At 39.5% G+C, this 23,318-nt stretch overlaps 1 protein-coding gene across 17 annotated transcripts in view; it reads right to left on the bottom strand.

Annotated features, from left to right (window-relative positions):
• Nucleotides 1–636: 636 nt before the first annotated feature.
• The window catches only part of SVIL (supervillin), a 146,770-nt gene continuing 124,088 nt past the window's right edge, over nt 637–23,318 (bottom strand). For all 17 annotated transcript variants that reach the window (XM_074867015.1, XM_074867043.1, XM_074866936.1 and 14 more), the window contains 21 exons: nt 23,141–23,288; nt 20,399–20,488; nt 20,230–20,316; nt 19,001–19,178; nt 18,550–18,722; nt 17,150–17,305; nt 16,257–16,393; nt 15,600–15,747; nt 15,328–15,473; nt 14,299–14,474; nt 14,054–14,198; nt 13,441–13,717; nt 11,384–11,535; nt 10,085–10,190; nt 9,051–9,258; nt 8,254–8,387; nt 7,419–7,574; nt 6,918–7,061; nt 2,674–2,795; nt 1,712–1,867; nt 637–1,596 (listed from right to left, as the gene is read on the bottom strand). In XM_074867015.1, the coding sequence (XP_074723116.1) occupies nt 1,510–1,596; nt 1,712–1,867; nt 2,674–2,795; nt 6,918–7,061; nt 7,419–7,574; nt 8,254–8,387; nt 9,051–9,258; nt 10,085–10,190; nt 11,384–11,535; nt 13,441–13,717; nt 14,054–14,198; nt 14,299–14,474; nt 15,328–15,473; nt 15,600–15,747; nt 16,257–16,393; nt 17,150–17,305; nt 18,550–18,722; nt 19,001–19,178; nt 20,230–20,316; nt 20,399–20,488; nt 23,141–23,288 (3,126 nt within the window). In that variant the 3' untranslated portion in view covers nt 637–1,509. The remainder of the gene's footprint in view (nt 1,597–1,711; nt 1,868–2,673; nt 2,796–6,917; nt 7,062–7,418; nt 7,575–8,253; nt 8,388–9,050; nt 9,259–10,084; nt 10,191–11,383; nt 11,536–13,440; nt 13,718–14,053; nt 14,199–14,298; nt 14,475–15,327; nt 15,474–15,599; nt 15,748–16,256; nt 16,394–17,149; nt 17,306–18,549; nt 18,723–19,000; nt 19,179–20,229; nt 20,317–20,398; nt 20,489–23,140; nt 23,289–23,318) is intronic.

Below are 23,318 nucleotides of genomic sequence, written 5' to 3'. Positions count from 1 at the left end.
TACTTCATTTCCCTGGGCCTAGGAGAATGACAAGAGCAGCAACAGGCACCACTGCAGGCGATCACTTTTTACCAAGGCAGGAGGAGCTCTGAACGGCTGCAGGGCAGAAGGAAACTTACTCTGGCAGGAATGAAAATGTGAACTCCACTAGGCTACCAGAGGGGAACCACACAAGTTGTTAACAGAAATGCCAAGCCTGAAAAATATTTCAAACAATAGCAAATTTTTACTTGATTACTCTATTCAATGTCCTAATTAGCTGAATGAAAACAGTTTTGACTTTGGTTCTTACTGAAAGAATGGACACGATGCCATACTCATTTTCAGTTCAAGTTTTACTGCCAATTGCACAAAGGTCGAAAAGATTTTTTCAAAGTTTGAAAACCACCATAATTTTGGTTTCATGTATAAAACAGGGAAACCCAAAGGATACAGGAGTTGTGTGACTATTCCAATGTTCAGTATTAAAGTGTGGCACAACCTAATTTTATCACATACATTGATTATTTTCTACATTATCTGCTTCTCAAATTATAACGGTACAACACCCACAGATATCCAAGGTTAAAATATTTTGATAAAATGCCATGTTATGGAAGGTTCCAATGACTCAGTACAGATAACAGTACAAAATAATGACAATTCAGAGCATCGCTAAGAGTTTATTCAGAAGCTTTTACTTTCGGTTCTTATATCACAAAAGACATGTTTAATGTTTACAACAAGTATTAGAAACTGAGATGCTTTTATTTCTACTATTATAAAAGTAACATAGGAGACCTTTCTAAGCCATCTTCAAAATGCAGACCAATCTTTTTTTTTTGTATATAAACTGTACACAAAAAACAAGGCACTATACATTTTTGGATAATAAAGTATAAAGGTTGATTCGCATAGTTTCTCAAGAAATCCATGCTATAAATATAAATGCTTTGTTCAGTTTAGCACCTGAAGCAGCACTGAGAACATTTCATTAACTATTGCAAAGAGAAACTTTTCAGAATGCGTAGGAGATACATATTGGTGGTATAGCTAATTCAGTACAAGCAACTGCCATCCAGCTACTTTTCTGTAGTTTTGACATGAAAGTCTTCAAAGTGAATATATATTGCATTGTTAAATACATACTTGTTCTATGTGTTTATATAAATATAAATTCTTTGTAATCCACAAACTAACAAAATAACACTTTACAAAGAGAACTTCTTCAAAAACAAAAATGGCAAGTATTGTATATAGCCAAAGGACACCTGCAGCAGTAGGTCAAGAAACTACTGTTTAAGTGCGTAGGAGAGCAGAACTTAAACACGTTACCTTTAAGAGTCAAAATTGAATTCCATTTCCAAAGAGTTCTCTTGGCCTTTTATAATATTACACACCTCCAGATAGGTAGTCACTAATAAGTTCAGATTATTTGTATTTAGTTTGTAAATGTGGGGTACACTTCTTCTAAAGGGCATAGAAAGTGAAAGCAGACATCCCTCTGGTGCTCACTCCAACAAACACAACTTAGAAAAGTCCTTTCGCCTTCTTCAGATTAACCTGCTTCCAAGATGGCAGTGCACTGTACTCTTCTCTCGTCATCTCTAATGCAACCTGCATTTAAAACAAGAGGATATGCCATCAGTAAAATCACTTATAAGTAGCAAAACTATCAAGTGGCTTCACAACACACATGCACAGAGTAACAGTGCATCTGTTCTCTCCTTACCTCAAAGTCCTCCTCTGAAAGATAGATTTCAAGCTTCAGTGGATCAACTCCCTCAGGTAGAGGCCTAGCTAAGAGATCTGCTAATGGATACACCGTCTTACACAGCTTGGCCAGCACATCCTCTACAAGGATTATCTGATTAGAAACATCGGCATCCTGTGAGGGAGGAAAAGAAAAACAGAGAACAGGATCACAACGCTGAAACCACCAACTGCTCCCACCTCAGTCTGCGGATGGCATGGGATCAACCTGCACTGCCTGGCCCACAGAGCACAAAGCTACACATCCAGGTCCGCACACAGGCGAACAGCCCTGCCCTAAGCAATTTCACCGCTAAAAAAAGGTCTGCACTTAGCAGAAGGACGTCCTGTACTCTCAGTTTAAGGCTGGATTCTGTGTTTAGTCACAAAGCCAGCATTTTCTACTAAGGATGGCTGCAGAAGACTTACAAACCAGAAAATGTCATTTGCCTTGAGATGCCCCTTCACTGAAGGCTTTTAAAGCAATCACATGTAATTCGGCTGTGACTCTGCTTCCCAGGTGGGGAAGGTAATGCTGGAGCTCTTGGAGTCAGCTGATCCTTCGCAGGGCATTTTGCTCCCCTGCACTTCAAGCCTGGAAGATAGACCAGAACTGAATGTCGCTGCCTGTTCCACGTGATTGAAACAGTTGTTCTGCTAAACTCTAGCACATCTCTTTCTAAGAGATGATTCAGGTAACACTTTCCTCCTGTTTTTAACAAAAAAGAATATGAGAAGTTACATGAAAAAACAACCAGGAATGTCTCTGTTATCCCACTCCCAGTCAGAATTTAGCAGTTTTCCTGTATAGACTCCTGAACTGTACTTTGTAAGTTCATCCTCTGGATTTTGGGGCTTGACAGCACAAACAAGCAATGTTACTGACAACACAAGACACAATTACTAGCAATAGGAAACAGTATGTGCAATGAAAAGATTTACCATTTCTGTGATCTCTGCAATGTCTTCCCTGTGTTCCCAACTTGGGAACATATTAGTGAAGGTCAGAGGCTCTAGGCCAGCATGAATTAGATAGGATTTGGGGGGCTTCTTTACATTTTTTCCTAAAAACAGTCAAAATACAAAAAAAGAAAGAAATTACAAACGGTACCATATTTTGCAATGTCACCCACTATCCAAAGCTACCTCGTAAGTGTGTTCAGCTTCTCAGGAAAGAATCAAGTAATTAATTTAAGACAGTAGGAATAAATTTCATCAGGATTTTTTTTAATGTAGTATGGCACCTTTTAACATGTTTTTCAGCATTCTTAAATCTGCCTCCTACTGTATCTGACCACAGAGATCAAACCATGTGTGCTGAAAATCCCTCATGGTTACCTCCTAACCCAATGTATTCCTTATCTTACAAAAATTAGAGTTAGAATAGAGTAAGCAGAGTGTGACGGTCTGAAATTAGCCAAATTTGGGTAAATGAAACCTTCTGGTATGCTCAGCAGAAGTGTCCTGTCAGCAGCAAATAAAGCTTAAGCTTGGAGGCTTAAGTGAGAATACTTAAACTGTTCTTAATTGGGATACTGAGGTCTAACACAATCATTTTGTCATTACAAATTCAAAGGAATGGGATCTGAAAGTTAACAGAGGTATTACAACAGTTGGACGGTAATTACTGATGATTTTCAAAGACAGTCCTGCTTCTTTAAAACATGTATGTGTGTGCTCTACCTAGGACACAGACATAACCCTGCCTGGGAGTGATGCCATAGCAGATTAAGTAGTTAAAGTCATTATGCGAAGTACTGGTGAAAAGGGGTCCTATTGGTTGAATGATTTAATTTCCCAAGGATTCAAAAGCACTGATAAGTTTCAAGTATTACTGGAAAGAGGTAGGCAGGCGGTCAGGGACTGGGAGGAGCTATCATTCAAAAAATACCTCCTTCTTACTTGGATTCAAACAACTCAGCCTAATCAAATCTTTCTTCCAGATAAGCAATGGAAAAGCTTATGGAAAACCACCTCACTTCTGAGGGCTGTAGTTTCCCTAAAAACCGCTTCTTACAAAATTCTGTTATTCCCTACATTCAAATCTCAGAGCATCTTTAATGCACTAAGATTTCCTCTAGAGCGTAGAAATCCATTACAAAAGATCCTGTTTTTTACTGTAATCCCTACCTGCACTTGATGCGTGTGGGCTGTCAGGCAGGAGGGTCTAAAACAACACAGCCCCCTCCTCCCCATTGCTGAGCAGCACCCCAGGGAACAGATGCAACACCTGTGCTGAATGCAAACAAAAACCTGGCTGGACATCGTTGTTCCATTAGGTTTGCAAAACCTGAACATTACAGGTTTGGCTTTCTATCAGATGTTGGGAGCAAACTGATTAGAGAGAACATGTTCCCATGAAACTCGGAATACTAGAGATAAAAGCTCCGTGGTGTAGTCCAACAAACGTATTAGAATGCGAGTGCTTTAACTATACAATTTAGACAAAAGATTTATCATTTGAATACTTGATTTTAAGCCTTCTCTTCCACATACTTTCACTGTGGTTTATTTGTTCGTTCTACCATGAACAATCAACAAGCACTTAAAAACTTTGCATTTAAAAAAAATGTGTGAATCTGCTCTAGTTGCACTGTTCCACTCTCAGTAATTCAGCCAAAAAATAAAAGGAGAGTGGCATTTGCTAATGTTTCAGTATAGGTAAGATGAATTCGTATGTAAGTGGAGAAACATTTTCACTGCATGAACTCTGTTCTCAGCACAAGCTGGTCTCACAAAGAATCACTGAAGAGCAAACCTCTCCTAGTGGTCTGCAGCTCAGCTCTCCAGACTGCTGATTTAGCAGCTAAAAACCACACAAAAACTTTCAAGACATTTTGACAAGTTAAATAAGAAATATGCACAAGGAGAACTGCTAGGTATATTCAAGGGATATCCAGAGTTGCTAATCAATCTCTTTCACACCATCACATAGTTAAACACTGCAAGCCAGGAAAAGAAAAAAAAAAGGGGGAGGGGGAGAAGGGGAGATGGACATAGAGGAGGAAAGAAGTGGAGAGAGGAAAATAAGAGAAAAGTGTTTTAATGCTTCTGATCACTCAACTATATTCTTGTAGTCAAAACAACTGCAGCAGCATTGGTATCTCCTGAAATTCAATTTATCCACCTTGATAAGTAACAACACAGAAGAGCTAGTCAGCCCTGACAGCTTGATGCAATGAAATTTTGAAGTGGTTGACAGACCACCACAACAGTAAAAAACTGCTAAAGAAGTTCACATCAGCTTTGGCATAGAAATAGTACAAGTAGAATCGGTCTTTAACAGGAACAAACTTGCTCTGTACCTATCCAACCACACAGCCTGAAGCTCTTGAGAACCACCCCATGGCAAAGAGGATAAAGCCACAACTGCTGCAAAGTCATCGTCAGTGGTAAAGAAATGAGCACCTTGGAAAAAAACTTGTCCTATGATACATATGCTAAACTTCAGACCCATAAGGAATCACTGAAAAGCCTTCCACTGTGCATCAAACTCAGATGCAGCAAATTCAATCCATTGCAGAAGGTATTAATCCCTTTTCCCATCATCAAACTCAAAGTTCAAGAGATCTGGAAAAGTATCCAAACCTCAGCATGTGTATCTGATTCCATCTCTGCTGGGGCCAGAAAACATGATTTTCATTACCAGATTACAGCACTGCATCAGGAACACTCAGACCAGGATCTTACTTCCATCTCTCTCACTAGCCTGCTGAGCAACTCTGGGCACCTCGTTGCATGGGGCTCTGTTCCTCTGTGCTGACATTCACTTCTGCTGTGAAGCACACCATATGAAATAATTTCAAAGAAATGCGTCTTATCACTCCTTCTGACTTGCAAAACCTCGGGGTGGGGATGGTGGAGAACAAGTAACTGGTCTCCTCTTTAGGAATTCAGCAGTCACTGACAAAGAGTCTTCCAATGACTGCCTTATCTTTAGCACCCTATTGCTAAACAAATGCTGCTGTTTGGCAGGGCAGTGCCAAGGACACCAGAGAATGAACCACGTAGAGCACTAACGCAGTCCAATAGAGGTCACGTTTCAGTGTCTCCAGTACTGGTTTTCAGCTGTCTCCTGTCAGGAGATACCTCCCCTCAGACACGAGACAACTGTAGAAACACAACACTTGCTCCTACTCTGATTTGACCTGCAGATTGGGAAGGAGAGACTGGCTTGTCCTCATAAGGGTGGAATCCAGCAAAGCTATAGCTTTCCCTCTTTAAATATACAAATGTCTATGGGAGATGATGACAGTTACCACCAGCTGTGTCACAAGTTGTGAAGTTTATTTGCTACAGAAGAAATCAGCAGCATCATGAGGTCTCAAGGTCTGTAAGTAATGAGGCTTTCCTTGCATGAGGACATAGCTTGCACCAATTAAGCCCTAGTGACTTACAGTGGGAAACTGCTCTGAACTAACAGAACATGGCTGTTGCTTATGGCCTCTTTCCTGGATGGTAACCCCACACCTTTATTCAGCCTCCATCAGAAGATACAAACTGTGTTCCCAGCCTCACATAGCCTTAGATGAAGTGAGAGGAAAGCATTACAGTGTCTCAAGGAAACTCTACTAGTGCAGAAAATAACCTGGTCAGTGTACTCTTACATAATCATCAACTGCAGCTGGAATCACTGCACACTGATTAGCACTAACTCCAGCACACCGAGTGGCAATAACTCTGTCCTGTAGAAATGAGCTGAGGCTCTGTGCTCCAGCATTTTCAGTGGCCACCTGTTTCCGTGTGAGACTTGTTCTCGATCTTCAAAGTCTTTTCACCTCCCCCACTAAATCAAAACCTAGTTACATCAGCAAACAGTATCTTCATTCTGTCTTATGATACACAGAAGCTTATGAAATCTAAGAGAAACCAGACAGAAAGCATTCAGGTTTAAGAGGCTGTGTTCTCACAATTCACTTTTAGGGATCTGATGTCTGAACTACTCTCTCACAGAAGAGAAATAAAGCCTTTCCTCCGAGAATTGAGTCAGCGGGGTATCTTGGCAATTCGGGAACAATGCTATTACCAGACAAATGGTTTGCTAAGAAAGCATGGAGAATGTATCTTCAAATACACCGATGTTTACTGATAACATTGGGGGAGCACCCGAGTACCTTTCAGCTCGGGACAGTAAAGTATGGGAAGGTGCGACACACGCAGACCAGGCAGGCACAGCAATCTGCTACCTTTGCAGTACTGGAGCACTGTCTCCATGGCGCATTTCCTGTCTGTAGCCCACCTAATTCGAGCTGATCCAGCGATTTTGTTTTCCACAGGCCACCAGCCTTGCCACAGGTACACTTCATGGTGATTGTCAACAAGGAACAGTGCTACGCAGCCAAAAAAAATAACAAATCCATCATCAGCCACGGTATTAGTTCTCAGAATCCCCTAAACAACCCTGGTCTTACATGCTTGTCAGCATCAGGACAGGATCATCCAGCTGAACCTCAGCTGAACTCAGATTCTTCGATATAAACAATGTATTTTTATAGCAAGTTTTTGGGATACATGTACATTTGATTAATTCTCAGTATCTTTGTCATGGAAAAAATCACTGTTATTGCTTAATGCTGTATAAGCATCACATGCACACATTTTCCTGTGATAAATCAAATTTAAAGTGATTAACAGTTACTGAATCAGTTATCTGTTTTCTTGTTACTTAAATATTTTAAAGTACATACCTGGCTGTGGAGCAGTGTAAAGATCCTCTTGCAAGAATGGCATGGAATTGATGACAGCAGGGTCTCTTGAAGGGTAAACGTACTCAGTGGCTGAGAACTCTCCTGATGAACTACTGAGGCTGAACAGGCGGGGGGTGAAATTAAACTTTCCAGGATCTTTAAAGAACAAAAATTAAGAAGATTTCCAATAGAAAATGCCAGGGATGAATGTAAAAAAATAAAAATAAACCCCCCAACTTTTAGAGTGACTTTAAATTCTCTGGTTTTTGAAAAATCAAGACAAACGACCAGATGTCTTGGGGACTAGCAACAGCTGTGATAAACTTGAGCTAAAAGGCTGGCTGCCATCAGTTTGAATCTGATCCTGGCTAGTTACTATCAGCAATTTCATAACTGTCTGTTTTGCAGCTTAAGTGAAGCAAGGCCATCTCAGAGTTTACTTTTTAGCTGACAAATTTTCCACTTGGTAAATCAATCTCCCTGCTACCTTTGTTGGCAGTTTTAAAGCACAGACTGGAGAAGAATGTGTGCAGAACTGCCTCCTAAATCCCTTCAGAAGAGAAGCAAAATACATTGGTAACAGTGTTAACTGTTGCTCTGTGCTACATGAATACAGAGGGGCTGCAGAAGGGGGAGAGAACAAAATGAAACACTTTGTTTTCCAGCACTTTCCTTCCACAACAGTATTACTTAACACTGTAGATTTTTGGAAGCATCTCTCTGAAGGGATCATCTAAACTACCGAGAAGTTCTTCAAAAGCTTTACATTAAGTCTCACAATACTGCAGACCAATAAAGTAAAACACAAGTGCCAAATCCAGGAACGCAGTTCTACCTTGCAACATGCAATCGTAGGCCTTTCGATCTCTCCTTCCTAACGCGTCCCAAAATCCCAAGGGCTCTGACCCTTCATCACATTCATGTATCGTCACCTTGCTGCTGCTGTGCAGCCCTGCTTCCAGCGGACATCTACAAAACACAAAGAAAGAGAGTGAACCCAGCTTTCCTGCCTCAAACACAGCTAACACAAACCTGCTGGCCACTCACATTATTAGAACCCAAAAGCACCCTATAGGCTTGTTACACACTTCATGTCAACTTTCTGAAAATTATGACAAAAATTATCAATAGAGAAAATATGGAATTTCAGCAACCATTCTCATACCATTTCTGATCACATACCCAGAGTGGAGGAGATGCTCACATGAGCACTCAGGAGGGATTCTCACTGCCTGTTTTTATAACTACTGCTGTCCTCCTCGCAAGCTTTCCCAAATTCATTTCTTCTTCCTTATTCACAAGACTTGGTTCTAATCGTCCTATTAACTGGGATTTAGTTTGCTATTCAGATATTGAGCTCCTCCCTCCAAATGGAGACTTTTTTTGTGACTGTAGTTAGTACAGTAGGAAGAATTAAGTGCATTTGACCTTAAGTGAAAGTGATTACAGAACATGTGTTTTCCCCACCCCACCAAGTCAACTACCCATCATTCCTCCTCCTTACCAAGCATGCACATGATGCAGTTGTACTCAGAGGAAGCTTTATTTATTTCAACTTTTCTTTGAGGCAGACTATTTTAAGTAAATTGGTAGCCTGTATAAACATCTCCAAAATATAGGTCAGACACTCACTGTTCTTTTATTTTATTAGCTGCTGTTCTTCCTACATCCTTGGTGTGAGATTGTGCTTTGCAGCCATGCCACAGGTAGATAAGAGCTTTATTTATATTGAGGACAATCATGGATGTCCGGGAACGCAGGCTGCTGCAGTGGCATGCTACTTCAAGTAAGTTTCCTTCATTGGGAACTTCTCCTCGCACGCAATATAGCCTCCAGTCACCTGGAGCAGACAGGAACAGTGCAGCAGTATTATACAATCACATAGGATTGAAAAGTCAAGACCTCTGCTCTGGAACAGCTGTTCTCATATTGGATGAATTTTGCATATCGCATGCCTGCATTGTCACAGAATAAGCTAGCTAAGCATCAGGTTTGGCTAACATCACTTGAGAAACCCCGTTGCAGAAAAGATGCCTTCTGAAACCTTGCTACAAGAGTACAAGTATTAAGAGCTGAAGAGCTTAACAGAGCAGAAGAGTCAAGTTTCTGCTCTGTTTCATACAAGAGAAAAAAAGGGGAACAAATATAGTAGTTGTTCTTTTCAGCTCCTCTTCCCCTGTGCACCTTAGGCACAGGGGGTCACATTCAGATGCAACCTGGAACACGTCCAAGCTACACCTGCATTGAAATTCTCCTTCCTCAATTGCAGTATTCAGGGAACGTGTTGCAAAAGGTAATGAATAGGTAACAAAAGCTTAGAGTTCTCCTTGGAGCAGGAGAACTGCTCATACAAATACTCTTTTGCCCAGACCATGTAGAAAAGAACATATTTTAAAGCAAACAGGCACTTCGCTTAATTAAAAAACAACTCAAACAATTTATATGCATATCAATAAAATCAGTTTGCTGTAGGGTGACAAAATCCATTCTATCCTCAAGAAAGAAACAAACTACCTTGAAACAAATCATCGCAAAGCTGTCTCATGGGTTTCATGGCATTCATTTCCCTTTTCTATGGAGTATGGTAGTTGAGACTGAATTCAAAGCCCTTCACAATAGGTAAAAAAGGATTTTGGGGCAGAAGCTGTTAACTAACAGTAATTTACTTTGTGCATTTTCTTCTTCCTCTTCCCTTCTTCCAGCATGCACAATCATCCCTCCTCGGAAGCACTGCAGGAAGCATGGCGGTTCTTTCCCTTGAAGCACTTGTACCTGGAAATTGAAAGCACCATTCTTCATTTAAAAAATGAGGCAAGTATATAGACTTACGAATACTTGTCTCTATGGATTATTAAAAATTACATAGTTATGGCCACCCATGAAGATGGCTTTCCTTCTACTTTACAACTGCTGACTATTGTTTAAATTACCATACGTATCAGCATGCAATGGATTTCATATGTGACCTGCATATTAAAATAAACCTCTAGCTCTGAAACAATCAAGAGTTTCAGAGGATAAGGAATACCAAATAAACCTTACATTAGTTTAAACTATTATTTGAGTTCTTTACAGGACTGGGCCATCTTGCTTGATGTTCTTTGAAACTATTATGGAGATAATGTAGAAACTGAAGTAGGTTTAAAATTTGCTGTAAAATTGGTTTATATGACAACTTGCGTGTTCTTTGCTCATTAAACACTGCATTGTGATTATGAAACTGATACAGCCAATTGCTAAATCAGCTATGTTGCACAGAATCCCACACTCTGGATCAAGTGTATTTACATTATCTCCTCTATGAACTCCTGTCTTACTGGTTATGTCTATGTTGCTGTTAGAAAAACTAGTAACAGCATTATCAAGGTGCAGAAACGAACTTTAAACCTCCCATCTTGTATGCTGGTAACAGTCAAGCCACAGCAAAGCCCAGCTCCACCTAAAGACAAAGCAAGCTAGTCTGTCTTCTGAGCTTCAAACTAGCTTAATCTGTAGCTCCTCGAACCTCTCCGAAACAAGGCAATCTAATATGTAATTACGGAGTAAACAAATTGAAAATTTCCAATGTATTTTCATGCCTTGGCATGGCAGAAAGTGCTTCTCCTGTTCTCAGCACTAGGAAGACAGTCCTGTTATCTGAACATGTACTTGAAGTGAAGGCACAAATTTGTTTAACTGTGCTTCACCTATTCCTGCAGGGAGAGGAGAAGACATTCTTCTTCAGCCATTTTCAGAAATACCATCTTCAGAAGTGGGATTTGAGCATGACAAGCCATAAAGGAGCTTATGTGTCTCTGAAAGTTGGAATAAAGCCAAAAGTAATTTTGAGGTCTGGCTATTTGCACTGGCAAGAACACCTTTACAGAAAGAGAGGAGGCAAAAAAGATAACCCACATTCACCGTTAGTGGCTACTTGGGCAGGCACGTCTTACCAGCACTACTACCTAAGTCTGCAGGAAGCTCACCTGTGCTCCTCTCTCTTCATCAAGTTCCACTGTCATCAGTGCCGATGTCCCTTTCTCACTCACTGTGGAGTGCCTTCCTTGCCAAAAGAAATACACGCATTTCTCTTTTCCAACAGCCCTTACTTGTTGCTCTCCTTTTTGCCTGCTTCCAACTGCAAAACAGAAAGCACATGCTGAAGAAAGTACTCTGGCTATAGGTTTAAGCAGCACATGGTTTAATCTCATCTGCCAGCTCAGCACTATCCCATCCAGAACAAGAAAGATAAAACGTCCAGTTGGAGGAACATTAGGTCTCCAAGCCAGTACGTGCCCGTGCAAAGTTGGCATTGTCTCATCAGGTGGATGGAAGCCACAGGCCGAGATGCCTGTGTTGGCCAGACAAAGAGATGTAGAAAGAACTGGTACTATTGGGAGAAAAATAACTGACATCACTTGAGCCAATCTGCATGCGAAATGGTATGTCCAGTCATGTTACCAGACGAGTGCATTATGGCTCATTTTCCACATTACACACTGTTCTTTGGCAGCAGAAGAGTAGCTGGCTGCTGCGTGATATTGGAAACAGCAACAGTTGAGAAAGCTACAGGCATAAAAGACAAGTCTTTCTTGGTAAAGCGATATTAGAAAGGAAAACTACAGAACAAAAGAACACCAAAGCAGTATTTTGGAGTCATAAAAATGTTAGGATTAGTTAAACTTTATTTATTTATTTTAAAAAATTAACTCACTATTTCATGTTGGTCTGGAAAGTGGGGTAGCAACAACTCTGTTTTTGTTTTTTCCTCTTTAAAAAGGATTGGTATTTAGCTGCTATGATAAGCAAATAATGTTTACAGCAAGTGAAGTTCAACAATACAACCAGTTATGGAGTATTATACTCCATCCAGCGAATACTGAATAAACAGATATAATTAAATCAAAGATTTAAAAAAGGACTAAGAGCTTTAAACCAGATTCTTAAAAAAAAAAATATTTAAACTTCTGCCTTGATTTCAGCAGTGCTGAGCAGCATCAAACTGAAATACTTAGGAGAAAGCATTCTGTCTTTTTCAAGTTGAGAATGTTCAAACCACTAGTCACTTCAAAATTTATGTTTTTCACTTTTATCTCTACATTCAGCCCATAAAAGTACTGCCTCCTACATAAAAATTTATTCTGTTTTGGAGGAATGGAATATATTTTCATCCATTTGGATTAGGAGTCTGTTTACAGTTCAGTATTAGTGTTACCCACTTCTATCAACACTTACAAGCTTTTGTATTTTTCTTGGATTTGCCAGTATCTGAACTCAACGATCCCGAATAAGACCTACCTATATTTTTTGGGCTAGAAGTCTGAAGCTGTATAGCTGTTATACTGCTTTCAACCAATTTTGATATTATCCTATTTGGAACAATCATTTTTAGACTATTTCAATTTTACTTACCACAAAAGCCACTTATTCTTAGTTTAGTGCCAGAAGGGAGAGTTCCAATGAGCATACCGAGCTGACTGATTCTCATTTTACCTGCTGCTCTCAGGCTCTTTGTCAGAACACTGCTAAAGTTTTCCACTTGAGACTGAAATCCATACCAAAGGGTTTCCAGAAACCACAAAAAGGACAGCAAGGGCAAGGAGTTGGCAAGGGCTTTTCCTGTCATTGTTACTCTTCTCCATTACCCCTTGTTGCTAAGCCTACCACTCTTGCAAGACATTCAGACCACTGTCATTAGTCCAGCTGCCTAGTTATTTTGGTGTTAAGCTGTGGGCACAATTCTGGCTTAATGAGCTGTCCTGTGAACATGTACACCACCACTGTTGGGTAAAAGAAGAGATGGACAGTATTACACTTCATGTATGAAAAATAACTACAGCTTTTTTTTTTTATTATTCTTTCTTTTAAACAAAATAAAATAATAAGCTCTCTTTAATGGCCTAGGAAGGCTAAATTAGCATTTCTAACCTTTAAAACTGTTTCACACCCAAGGAAGTCTAGGTCTGGATCTTACCACTAACCGCAGCAGTTTTAGCTGCACTTCTCCATGTTTCAGCAGGACGAAATGGAATTGTTCACTAACCTGTAGTGCTCACCATGTACTTCCACTTCACCACATATGTGTCTCCCTCATGGAACTGCCCTATGCTTTGCTTAGGTAGTCTACTATAATCAAATTCCAGGATGTGCCACACATCCACAGATGCAGTGATGATTTCAAACTGCCTCCCATCTTCTCCTTCTACAAGTCCATAGCCCCGGCCAATATTCATTCCATCCAAGACCGTGCCTACAGTTGTTTGGGGCACAGCTACCATCAGCATGATATCATATGGTTTAGAATCAGATCTGGATTCTTCCTGTCAAAAAAACACAGAAGAGATTTCTCTGAGCATAACTTTTTCCTTCTTACCCCACAGTTCCACTCAAACAGTTTGACTGCTGCGTAATTCAGTACTTTGGTATCTTGTCATCATTTGATGCCTTGTCAAAGCCACCTTGGCAGTATTCACTGAGCTGCTCAGCACTAACAAAAAGCAACTCTGTGGCTTCACTGTTGGTGGTGACGTTCTGACCCCTAGGTCAAAGCCCACAAGATGAAGAAAGTGTTCTGGATCCTTGAGAACAAGCTTCCCTGGCTTCCACCCCAGCTAGGTCATCTCGTTTGAAATACCTAGCATGCTTATTATATGCACCTTCTGGTGAAGGGATTCGCTAGAGTTCTTCTCATTGAGTTTCTTCAGCTCTGTCCAATCAAGAAATTTTTCTTTGAACAGTATGGTCTCGTTATGTTCTGTGAGTCTGCCAAACACAGCCCAGTCTGGGCGTCCTTGTCCCTTTCTGTACCAGGGGAAAAAAGAAATAAAATCATACCAAACACTGTGAAATAAGGGCAAGAAAACCAAGTTTCTGCAATGAGACCAAACTCAAGTTTTGATACCTTGGTATGAGGGGATTGCATTCCCCTGGGTCCAGAGGATTTATGTCACAATTGGAGTAGTCAAAGGTGCCATTCCACAAGTGTTTTGCCAGCTGGAATGCCACTTTTCTTTGTGCTAAAGTAACTTCTTTTCCATGCCATACATATACTTCACTGCCAAAGTCAAACACCAGCACCTAAAAACCAAACCAGGCCAAAAAAACAACCTACCATTAGGTTAGGTAATACTTTGATCCTCGTTTCCTACTGCTGCAAGCTCACAGTGCGCTGAACACAAATTCCTCCAAATATCTTGAGTTTCTGCAGTGACGCTAACAACTAGCAGTGCAAGGCAAGTAAAGCCAGGGCAGTGGTCTGCACTGCGACGTCTAATTGTTGAGGATGACTGGAAGCAAGTATGGGGAATGCTATGAAGTGTATCTATAGGTGGTAAGCTAGGTCACTAGCAGATTAGAGAGCTCTTATTCTGTTGCATGACTGATTGTTGTCCAGTTACAGCAGCTTTCACTGACATTTAGATCTATGCTTCGTCCTGCAGCTGGGGAAGGCTGACAGAGCATACAGCATGGGTACCTGGATCAGCAAACAGGCAGCAACTTGAACACATTCAAGAAAATTCATTGTGTCTTTATTTTGGAAATCTGCTCTCATTTCTACTTTGATTGGTGAAATGGTTGTTTGAAACGGAAAAGTCTGCTAAGGATAAAAATAAAAATTCTTGAAAGGGAAAACAGGTTTTTATTTTGTTTTGTTTTTCCAAAGCGCTACCTGTTTTGCACTTCATGACTTTGGAGTGAGCCACTGTTGGCAAAAAGATTTACGCTTCCTAAAATAGTATTTCACTTTAAAGATAACATGTTCTAATTTCTTGAGACCTGCAGCACACTTTAGACAGCAAAGTGTTCAGAAGCTTTTCAGAAACACAGAGGACCCAATTTTCATTGAGCCTCTCCACGGGCATTTGCAGTTACTGAAAGTCATTGTCAGCTGTATGTTCCTGCACTTACCGCAGGAGCAGTGTCACGATACCTCTTTTGGTTGTAGCAGGGTACATTTTGGCACCTTTCCCCAGTAGTCATCCTCAGGAATGAGTTTATCCTCTACGAGGCGGTAAATGCAATTTGTTTCTATTATTGCAGCTTCATACATTTCATCTTCTTCAGGACTTCCAGCAGCTTAAGGAATAGAATGTCAAAAATAATAAAAAAACCTTTAACATTCAACTATCTTTACTAAAGAGAACTGACTCAACTATTTTACTGTGATAAAACATCAGATACTTTAACTGTAAGAATGCTTACACTGGTAATTTGTCTGTCCACCAAGGAGTTTCCAGAAGTCTTTAGCTGCATGGGTATGGGTATTTATTCCTTCTTCTATAGTCTGTATATAAGAAGCTCTACAGCCAAGTTCCCTCTTTGTCTGAATTAAAGTTGCAAGTTCTGAAGCCTAAGAGATTAACAGTTATCTTAACAAGATTGCTTATGTCTTTGGAATACTTGTGCATATCTTGTTCAGGGAGAAGGCAAAAGTAGATAGTATATAAACAGAGCAAATAGCAGGAAAAATTCTTATTTGTTGCACTAAATAAACAGACACTAGAGAAAATGTTACAGAAATACAGTAATTCTTTCATTTGCCTTAAAGCAAGACTTGATCTTAATGAACACTGGAATAAAAAGGACATCCTGCAATTCAGACTATTTTTTGTTTGAGTGCAAGTCTGTTTCCTGAGGATATCCTCTTTTCTCTTGCAGCTTCACTACCTACACACTCCTGTGTCAGCTTTCATTCAGTGCACAGGCTAAAACATGTTTACAGGAATCCTGCACATCTACCTGTCACTGACTATCAGTTACATGCCACTTTTTGAGACAACCAGCACCAAGGCTCAATTACATCAGACATGGGCTGCAACAGTTCTAAAAATAAATAAGAAAAACCCAACTAGTACTAACCTTTGCTTTTTCTATGACATTCGCAAACTCTCCTACCCATAAGAAACAGAAATGTGGAGTTAACAACAGGAAACAGTCTCCGCTGTTCAGTGACGAGGCCCTTGGTTCAACTAATCTTGTTTGAACATGTCTTCTTCCTAAAGAGAAAACAAAGCTAATTATATTCCTTTGACTACTGCTATCAAATGCCAAGATCTAATTTGTTTTGAATGAAGTACAAACAATCCCAGCACATTTACCAAAATATATGGAAACAGACTGTTAAAGAAGAATTAAAAGACTACTACTGTGGAAAAAGGGTTTACTCACAGGAAGCAAAAAAAATGTTGCCTCCTATCAACTAATATTTCTATTATTTCCTGTTCTTGCTTTAACAACTTTGTGTCCTTCTGGAAGAAGTGAATTAAGTAAATGGCAGACAGCAGCCAAGTTCCAGAATCCTCTACATTTGCTTAAGTGAAGCTATCATACAGATTCTGTAGGCAGTAAAAAGTTTTAAGAATTTTACTTCGTCAAAAAAGTTAGCTATTATTTTGCAGAATCAGATACATTACTACACACTGTAAGGGGAAGTGGAGCAAGAACACTGTTATGTCATTCCCAAGTTATACTAACCACTGGAAGAACGGGACAGTTCAAAAATTTCCACAGGAGACAGCCAGGAGTCCTGAAATATTTTGCTTTTTCCTTGGAAAACACACACCAGTGGCCACAATGCAAACCTATTTGTAAGGTTTTGCATTTGTAACACAGTTCTCACTTGCTCTTTTAGGTTTTGGACATAAATCTCAAGCTGGAGATCTAGAACAAGCTATGCATCCAACTGTGGTAGCAACTCCCATATGTTACAATCGGCTTCTTATGTATGGAAAGTAAACATAGCTCCAGTATACCTTTAATTTGCAGCAGCATTAGCTTTTTGTATGGCACAGCACTGTTGTTAGAGTTTTGCTCTGTTAGATTAACACTCCGCAGGCTAACGTTGCTGAAGTTCTCTTTGCTTGCCAAGCCAGCAAGTGCTACTTCTGAGAAATTTGAGTTTGTAGACACTTGTACATAAAAAGAAGTTGGAGAAAAAAAGACAGAAAAAAACAAAAAAAAGGACAAAATTACAAAAAAATTGGTCATTGCATTAAATAAAGTTATTCCCCCCCCATTATTTCCAGCTTTTCTCCTTCTCAATAGCAACAGCAAAACCAGGCTGAAACCAGATTAACTGCTAGCCCAAAAGCTTTGTGGGTTTAGTAGTACCTAAGTTTCTAGATATCATCCAAAAGTAAACTGTCAGTATCAGAATTATGTTATTTGGCAGAAATACCAACTTTGCTAAGAAACATGTCTTACGCAATGTTTTGTGAAGTACTGTGTAGATCTTCAATGGCTTGTAATTGATTAATGATAAAAGACAGCAGGGTAGCCAAGGCTAATTAACTGAAATTCCCTTAAAATTTGTCTCAGCCAGTGTGATGCAACATTCATTTACATTTCAAAGTCTTAGTCATGTTTTACTGTAAACTTAAAGCCTAAATTCTTGGCTACTTTTGCTTATTTCTCAACGAAAGACAAAGCACTTTATGAATTTATAACTCAGGGAAATGTTTCTCATCAAATGGCAACAAAGTATTACACATATAATTAGTGTTGACATCAATAGAGGCAATGTTTAAAGTTGATTTCCCTTTATTCAAATGTAATAAGGAAAATTTGTATACAAAATGGTAAAAGTGGCTTGACAAACCTTTGAATACATTTTACAATAATGTCTCTTGCTGTCCATCTGGTTGTCAGGAGAAAGCAACGTCACAAGTAAAACAGAAAGCCCTGGAACAGAGCACTGATCCTTTATGGAAATTAATCTGTCAAGAGTCAAAAAGGCTAATTCCAGTTTCTGAGAGATAACTAGGACCCAAAATTGAGACTAGTGTACCTGAACAGAAGTTCATCTCTTGTTGCCAGCAATCCCCCTCAGCATAGCATAATGCTAGATCTGCTCTCCTTGTTCTCCTGTCCTCACCCTGCATGCGCAGTGGCACTCTGCACAAGGTGACTGTGCTAAAAATAAATTATTAAACCTATGCAGCTGTAGGTAGCTTTCCTTGATGAAGTCACACATGCCCTTCTCTCCAGACCTCCTAGACAGTCTGCAGTCAACCTTATAACTCAGTTTATTGCCTCTCAGAGAATATGTTCCATTCCTTCAATTGTGGTTTTTGTGTTGGAATTTTTTTGTTTTGCTTCATTTTTAATTAAAAAAGCAAGACAGCATCTTACACAAATCATCCTGTTAGCTTACTTTTTTCTACTTTCATTCGCTTTGACTCCATGAAGGCAACATTCAGTCTTTGTTCAGTATATTCATGAAGAATATCGTCTCTTGCTGCCAGCATTTTCAGGGGGTTTCTTGAGGACTGGACTCTGCGCGTAGGCCTAACTGCACGTTTGTGCTCTGCTACAGAAGATATTAACCTGAAAACCAAGCAGTGTTTATAATCATCAGTTAATTTTTGTAGTCAGAATCATCTAATAACAAGAGATTTGCTTTGATTTTGGGTGTGACATTTGTTAGGACATCAGGATCAGTTCTTTGATTCAGGCTGAAGAGTGATTCCAGAAATGTGTAGAAGAAATGGACATGGCCAGTACTAAGATATCTACAAGATGACTTAAAGTTGAACATTTAGGCCACCACCCCTATGTCTGCATTCATAACAATGGAAAAAACAACTCAACCCAGTAGTTCTTACTTTGGTGCATAAGGATCAAAGATGGCATCAAAGTCCTCATCAAGGTCCAAAGGCACTGAGGAGGAAGGGAAATCCACATGGCGATAAAATTTGGAAAATGTTTCATCATCATCCAGCTTCATCACCTCTTTCACAGATTTTCCTGTAACTGTCAACACTGTCTCTTGCATCCCAGCAACTGCAGGGAAAAAAACCTCACTCAATAAATAATCATATCAGAGTTTCTAACTCTAGAAAAGGTAAACATGTCTTGTTTGGTAGGTGTTGAGGTGGGGTTTTTTTGGGGTGGTGGTGGTGTTTCGGTTTTTGGTGTTTGTTTTTGTTTGGTTTTTTTTAAATTGATGGAATTTTAAGGAGAGATGGTAGAAAAGTCTGTTGGAAAAGAATTATAAAAATGGAGTGCAACTGCTACTCACATGCAATAATCTTTATTACAAAGTGTTTGGGAAATACAGCTGAATAAAAAGTTAGGCACTATCAAAACCGAGTTGTTTTGGTAGGATGATACAAGCATTTTACGGTCTTGCACATTCCACCTTGCCTCCAACCACAGAATTCCTTGCTTTGAAAAGACCTACTAAAACTACGAGTGGAAAAGTCACTACTTCAGACTAGCGAGTATGGCACCATCATTATCCTATGTCTCCTCTGCTGAAATGTGAATACATTTGTTTATGGTATTTGACACTCTACAAATTACAAAAGCATTTTTGTCTTACAAATAGAGGACAGACATATGAGATGGAAACACCAGCTTCATAGGTAGCCAACAAGTTGCACAAGGAAGCTGTATGAGCTGCTACAGAGAGTCAGTTTTCAAAAAAACGGGAAACTGAATTAATTGTGCTTGGGAGCAACTTAGTGTCCTATCTTGATTTTAAAAAGATTAAACTACATTTAAAGCTATTTCACTGTATATGGCAATATGGTTCAAACTGGCTGTGTGGTTTTAAGAAATTTTGCTCTGAAGAAGAATGCGTACCTCATGTATAGAGAAAGATGAAAGTTATTTTGGCAGTTGTGACTTTAACAACATGTAAGTTGTAACATATTTTTTGTTAAAATCTAACAAAGACTGAATCACAAAAATAAACTGTGTGATCAGTAAATGCAGTCTGAACAGAGAAATATTCAGTTTCTGTTACCAGATATTTTAACTAAGAGGTACTTTAAGCTACTTACTGAAGTTGGAGAGTGGATACATTGCCACCTTTGGTAACTCTACCAACCTTTGTTATTCAGCCTTCCCAAGAACGACTCCAGCTTGTCAAGCTTCATATCTGATTCCAATTTCATATCAGGCCTGGCTTCAATTTCTAAGCAAACCAGAAAGTAAAACTTGTTAATTGACAGAAAGTAAAAAAGTCTGAATGTATTTCAGCCATTTTTATTCCTTACCTTCCAAGGGCTTTGTAACTGGCATGGTAGACTTCTGCCGGTTACTGAAAGGGGATGATACTGGTGTTAACGCACTTGGAGAAGCCAGACCTGTGTAAGAACATAGAACATAGGAAATGCGGTCCCAGGACAGCCCATGTTTCCAACAGTGATGACAGGGAAAGCTATTTAGGGAAAGCAGACAAGTTTGGCCACTTCCTACAGTGCCTCATACTTCTCCAGCCTCCACAACTGTTGTATTAGGAATGGCAGAGTGTACTGGCCTGCCTGCTCCTTAAATCAACAGCAGCCTCAGAAACTGTCCCATTCACAAGAACAAAGCTTTATTTCCAAGTGTCTGTAAGCAAGCTAACAAGATACATGATTTCTCTTGAATACAGTCGTTTTGCTTGTTCTCAAGGTAGCAGCAGTTCACTTGGTCTACATTTTGGACTCCAGTTCTACCTCAATCCACGTTTTAAAAACATGCAACTGTTTTGAACAAAAAGATATGGCTAGCAGAGAAACTACCAAGATTTTGCTTGGCATCTTCACCCCACCCCCCCATTTTAATTTAAAACCATCTCTATTAATGCACATAGAAGGATGCGTCTGACCTGTGAATGCTGTCCCTGGATTAAGCAGTAATTCTTGGGCCCTGTTGTGTTTTTAAGAACATGCAGAAATGGAAGTAGAAATGGAAGTCAGAGTCCTCACCATATCAAGCATTACTCCCTCCTTTTGTTGTACACCCCTCCCCCTGCTTTTCAGTAACCATTATTAAGCAATTCATTCTGGACCCAGTGGATAAAATAAGATGATTTTTGTTTGGTTCTTTTCATGTGAATCTACATTGCTCCAGTAAGAGAAATGGCACTCTATAGGTTTCATGGTTTTTATTAGGTAGAAAAGCATACCGAAGCAAAGAACTGCATCTATTACATCTTGTTGCCTAGACTTTCAGTAAATGGGGAAACTGACATTTAAACTTTCCTCTAATATCTATTTTCTACTTAGCCATAGCTTACTAATTATTGAGCCACATAAGTTTAAGCCTTTAGTTATTTTGATTAGATTAAACCAATATTGTGCTGGGAGAATATATACTAACTATGTTTCCACTATCTTTACTGCAACTCCTAGCAAGTCATAATTGTCAAACACCAAGATAGATTTAGAATATAATCAAGTAGCTTTTCCACAAACAATTTTTTCCCCTGCTACTTAAGAGACTCAAAATTCCAGCAGATTTTAAGTCAACTGGTAAAGCCTTCATCAAATTGTATTTGAGAGGACACAGCTCTTAAGCAGCTCTCTCAAGACTTAATCCACAAGACCACACTGAGAACTGGTTCATATGCCACCTTTCACTTAGGACTGAAAAACTTTCAGCCATAAGAAGCAATTAAAATACAGCATCTGTGCACATGTATATAACAAGGATTTAATTTTGCATTGCTTTCTCATCATCTCTCAAATTAAAAACTCATCATGATAATTTATTCTTTTAGGCAACAAAAATAGCACACATCTGAATAAAATCCCACTTGGGCTACTTTTTTTGATGCCACTGTCACAGGATTATCTTGCTTCTCTAAAAGAATGATCGCAGCACCTAAAGAGATCCTTTCAAGGTATTTTTTATTTTCCCATTAAGAAGAACAAATGCTATCACCTTCTATTCCTTTCCATAGACCAATCTATTTGGCAAAAAAAAAAAAAAATCTCAAAAAGCAATCTGTGGACAACTGAACACTTTTTTTTGACAACCCTCCAAAACAGGTTAGCATTTAAACACTGTGACCACTGGCATTCCTAGCAGCAAAACAATATAAGCAGCAGCTAAAATATGTTACTAATAGATGTAATTTCTAATACCATGTATCTGTTTATCTGCCAACAGAATGTGGCTTGGATTGCAAATGGAGTTACTCCCTGTTACAATACTGTCCTCACCCCCCAATGATTTTCTCGGTGGTTGTCATTTAACTCAATGTTCATTGTTGTTGTGTTTAATAACCAAGTTCTTGTAACAAATTTAGTATTTATTAACCACAAGAGATCAGTTTAGGTGCCTTCTTTCCAAAGCTATCATCTTGCCAGGCGCACCGCATGAACAGCTGTATTTCTACCATGCACAGCCTCCAGAGATTCCTGTCCACTTCAGAAGAATGATGCATCTGGAAACAGTGACTGAATTCAAGAGATCCTCAAAATGTCAACATTGCTCCCTTGTCATTTCTACTCTCTGGTTCTATGCAGAAATCTGTTCAGTGATTTCTTCAACCAAACACAACACTTGAAGTTGTTGTCCAAAACAGCATCCGTAAAAGTAACACGTTTGCTAAATATTCCCAGTGACCCTAGGAACAGGGGAAGTGCCAGCAATAGCAAGGACTAGATTTCACAACTTTTCTCTAGACAGTGCACCTGGATTTTCAAATAAGAAAGAATAATCCACTATGTCCTCTGGATTGTATTAGAAGGAAAAACAAATCGTCTGACTGTTCAAGTGAGCGCCTATCACCAGTCAGAGCCCAGTAATAACTGGATGGTAGTGCAACAGTGCAGAACAAAATGGATCGATACCAATGGCCACTAGAAGCCAGAGTGAGCAGTCTCATGACAGGATATTCAGCTGAAGATAAACAGTCCTCCTCTTCCTAAACATGGATACTCTTTCTGCATAGCTTTAGCTTGACTTTATTTTGACTAGACAGATAAGCAGTGACTTATTTGTATTAGGATCATTTAATCACTGACCTTTTTTTACCATTCGGCCAGCTACAGTGAACTGTGTGGAGTCATTGGCTGCTCCTTTACCCTTTGACTTCCAAGCTTCTTCTCGAGCTGTAATCAGGTGTTTTCTTTCTTCAATGGTCATCTGACTCTCATGATTATCTACCACTCTCTGTTTTTTGGGGGGGAAAAGAGAAAGAGA

This window comes from Strix uralensis, chromosome 1 (genome assembly GCF_047716275.1).
Source record: "Strix uralensis isolate ZFMK-TIS-50842 chromosome 1, bStrUra1, whole genome shotgun sequence".
NCBI lineage: Eukaryota > Metazoa > Chordata > Aves > Strigiformes > Strigidae > Strix > Strix uralensis.
This window is presented reverse-complemented; position numbering and strand designations above follow the sequence as displayed.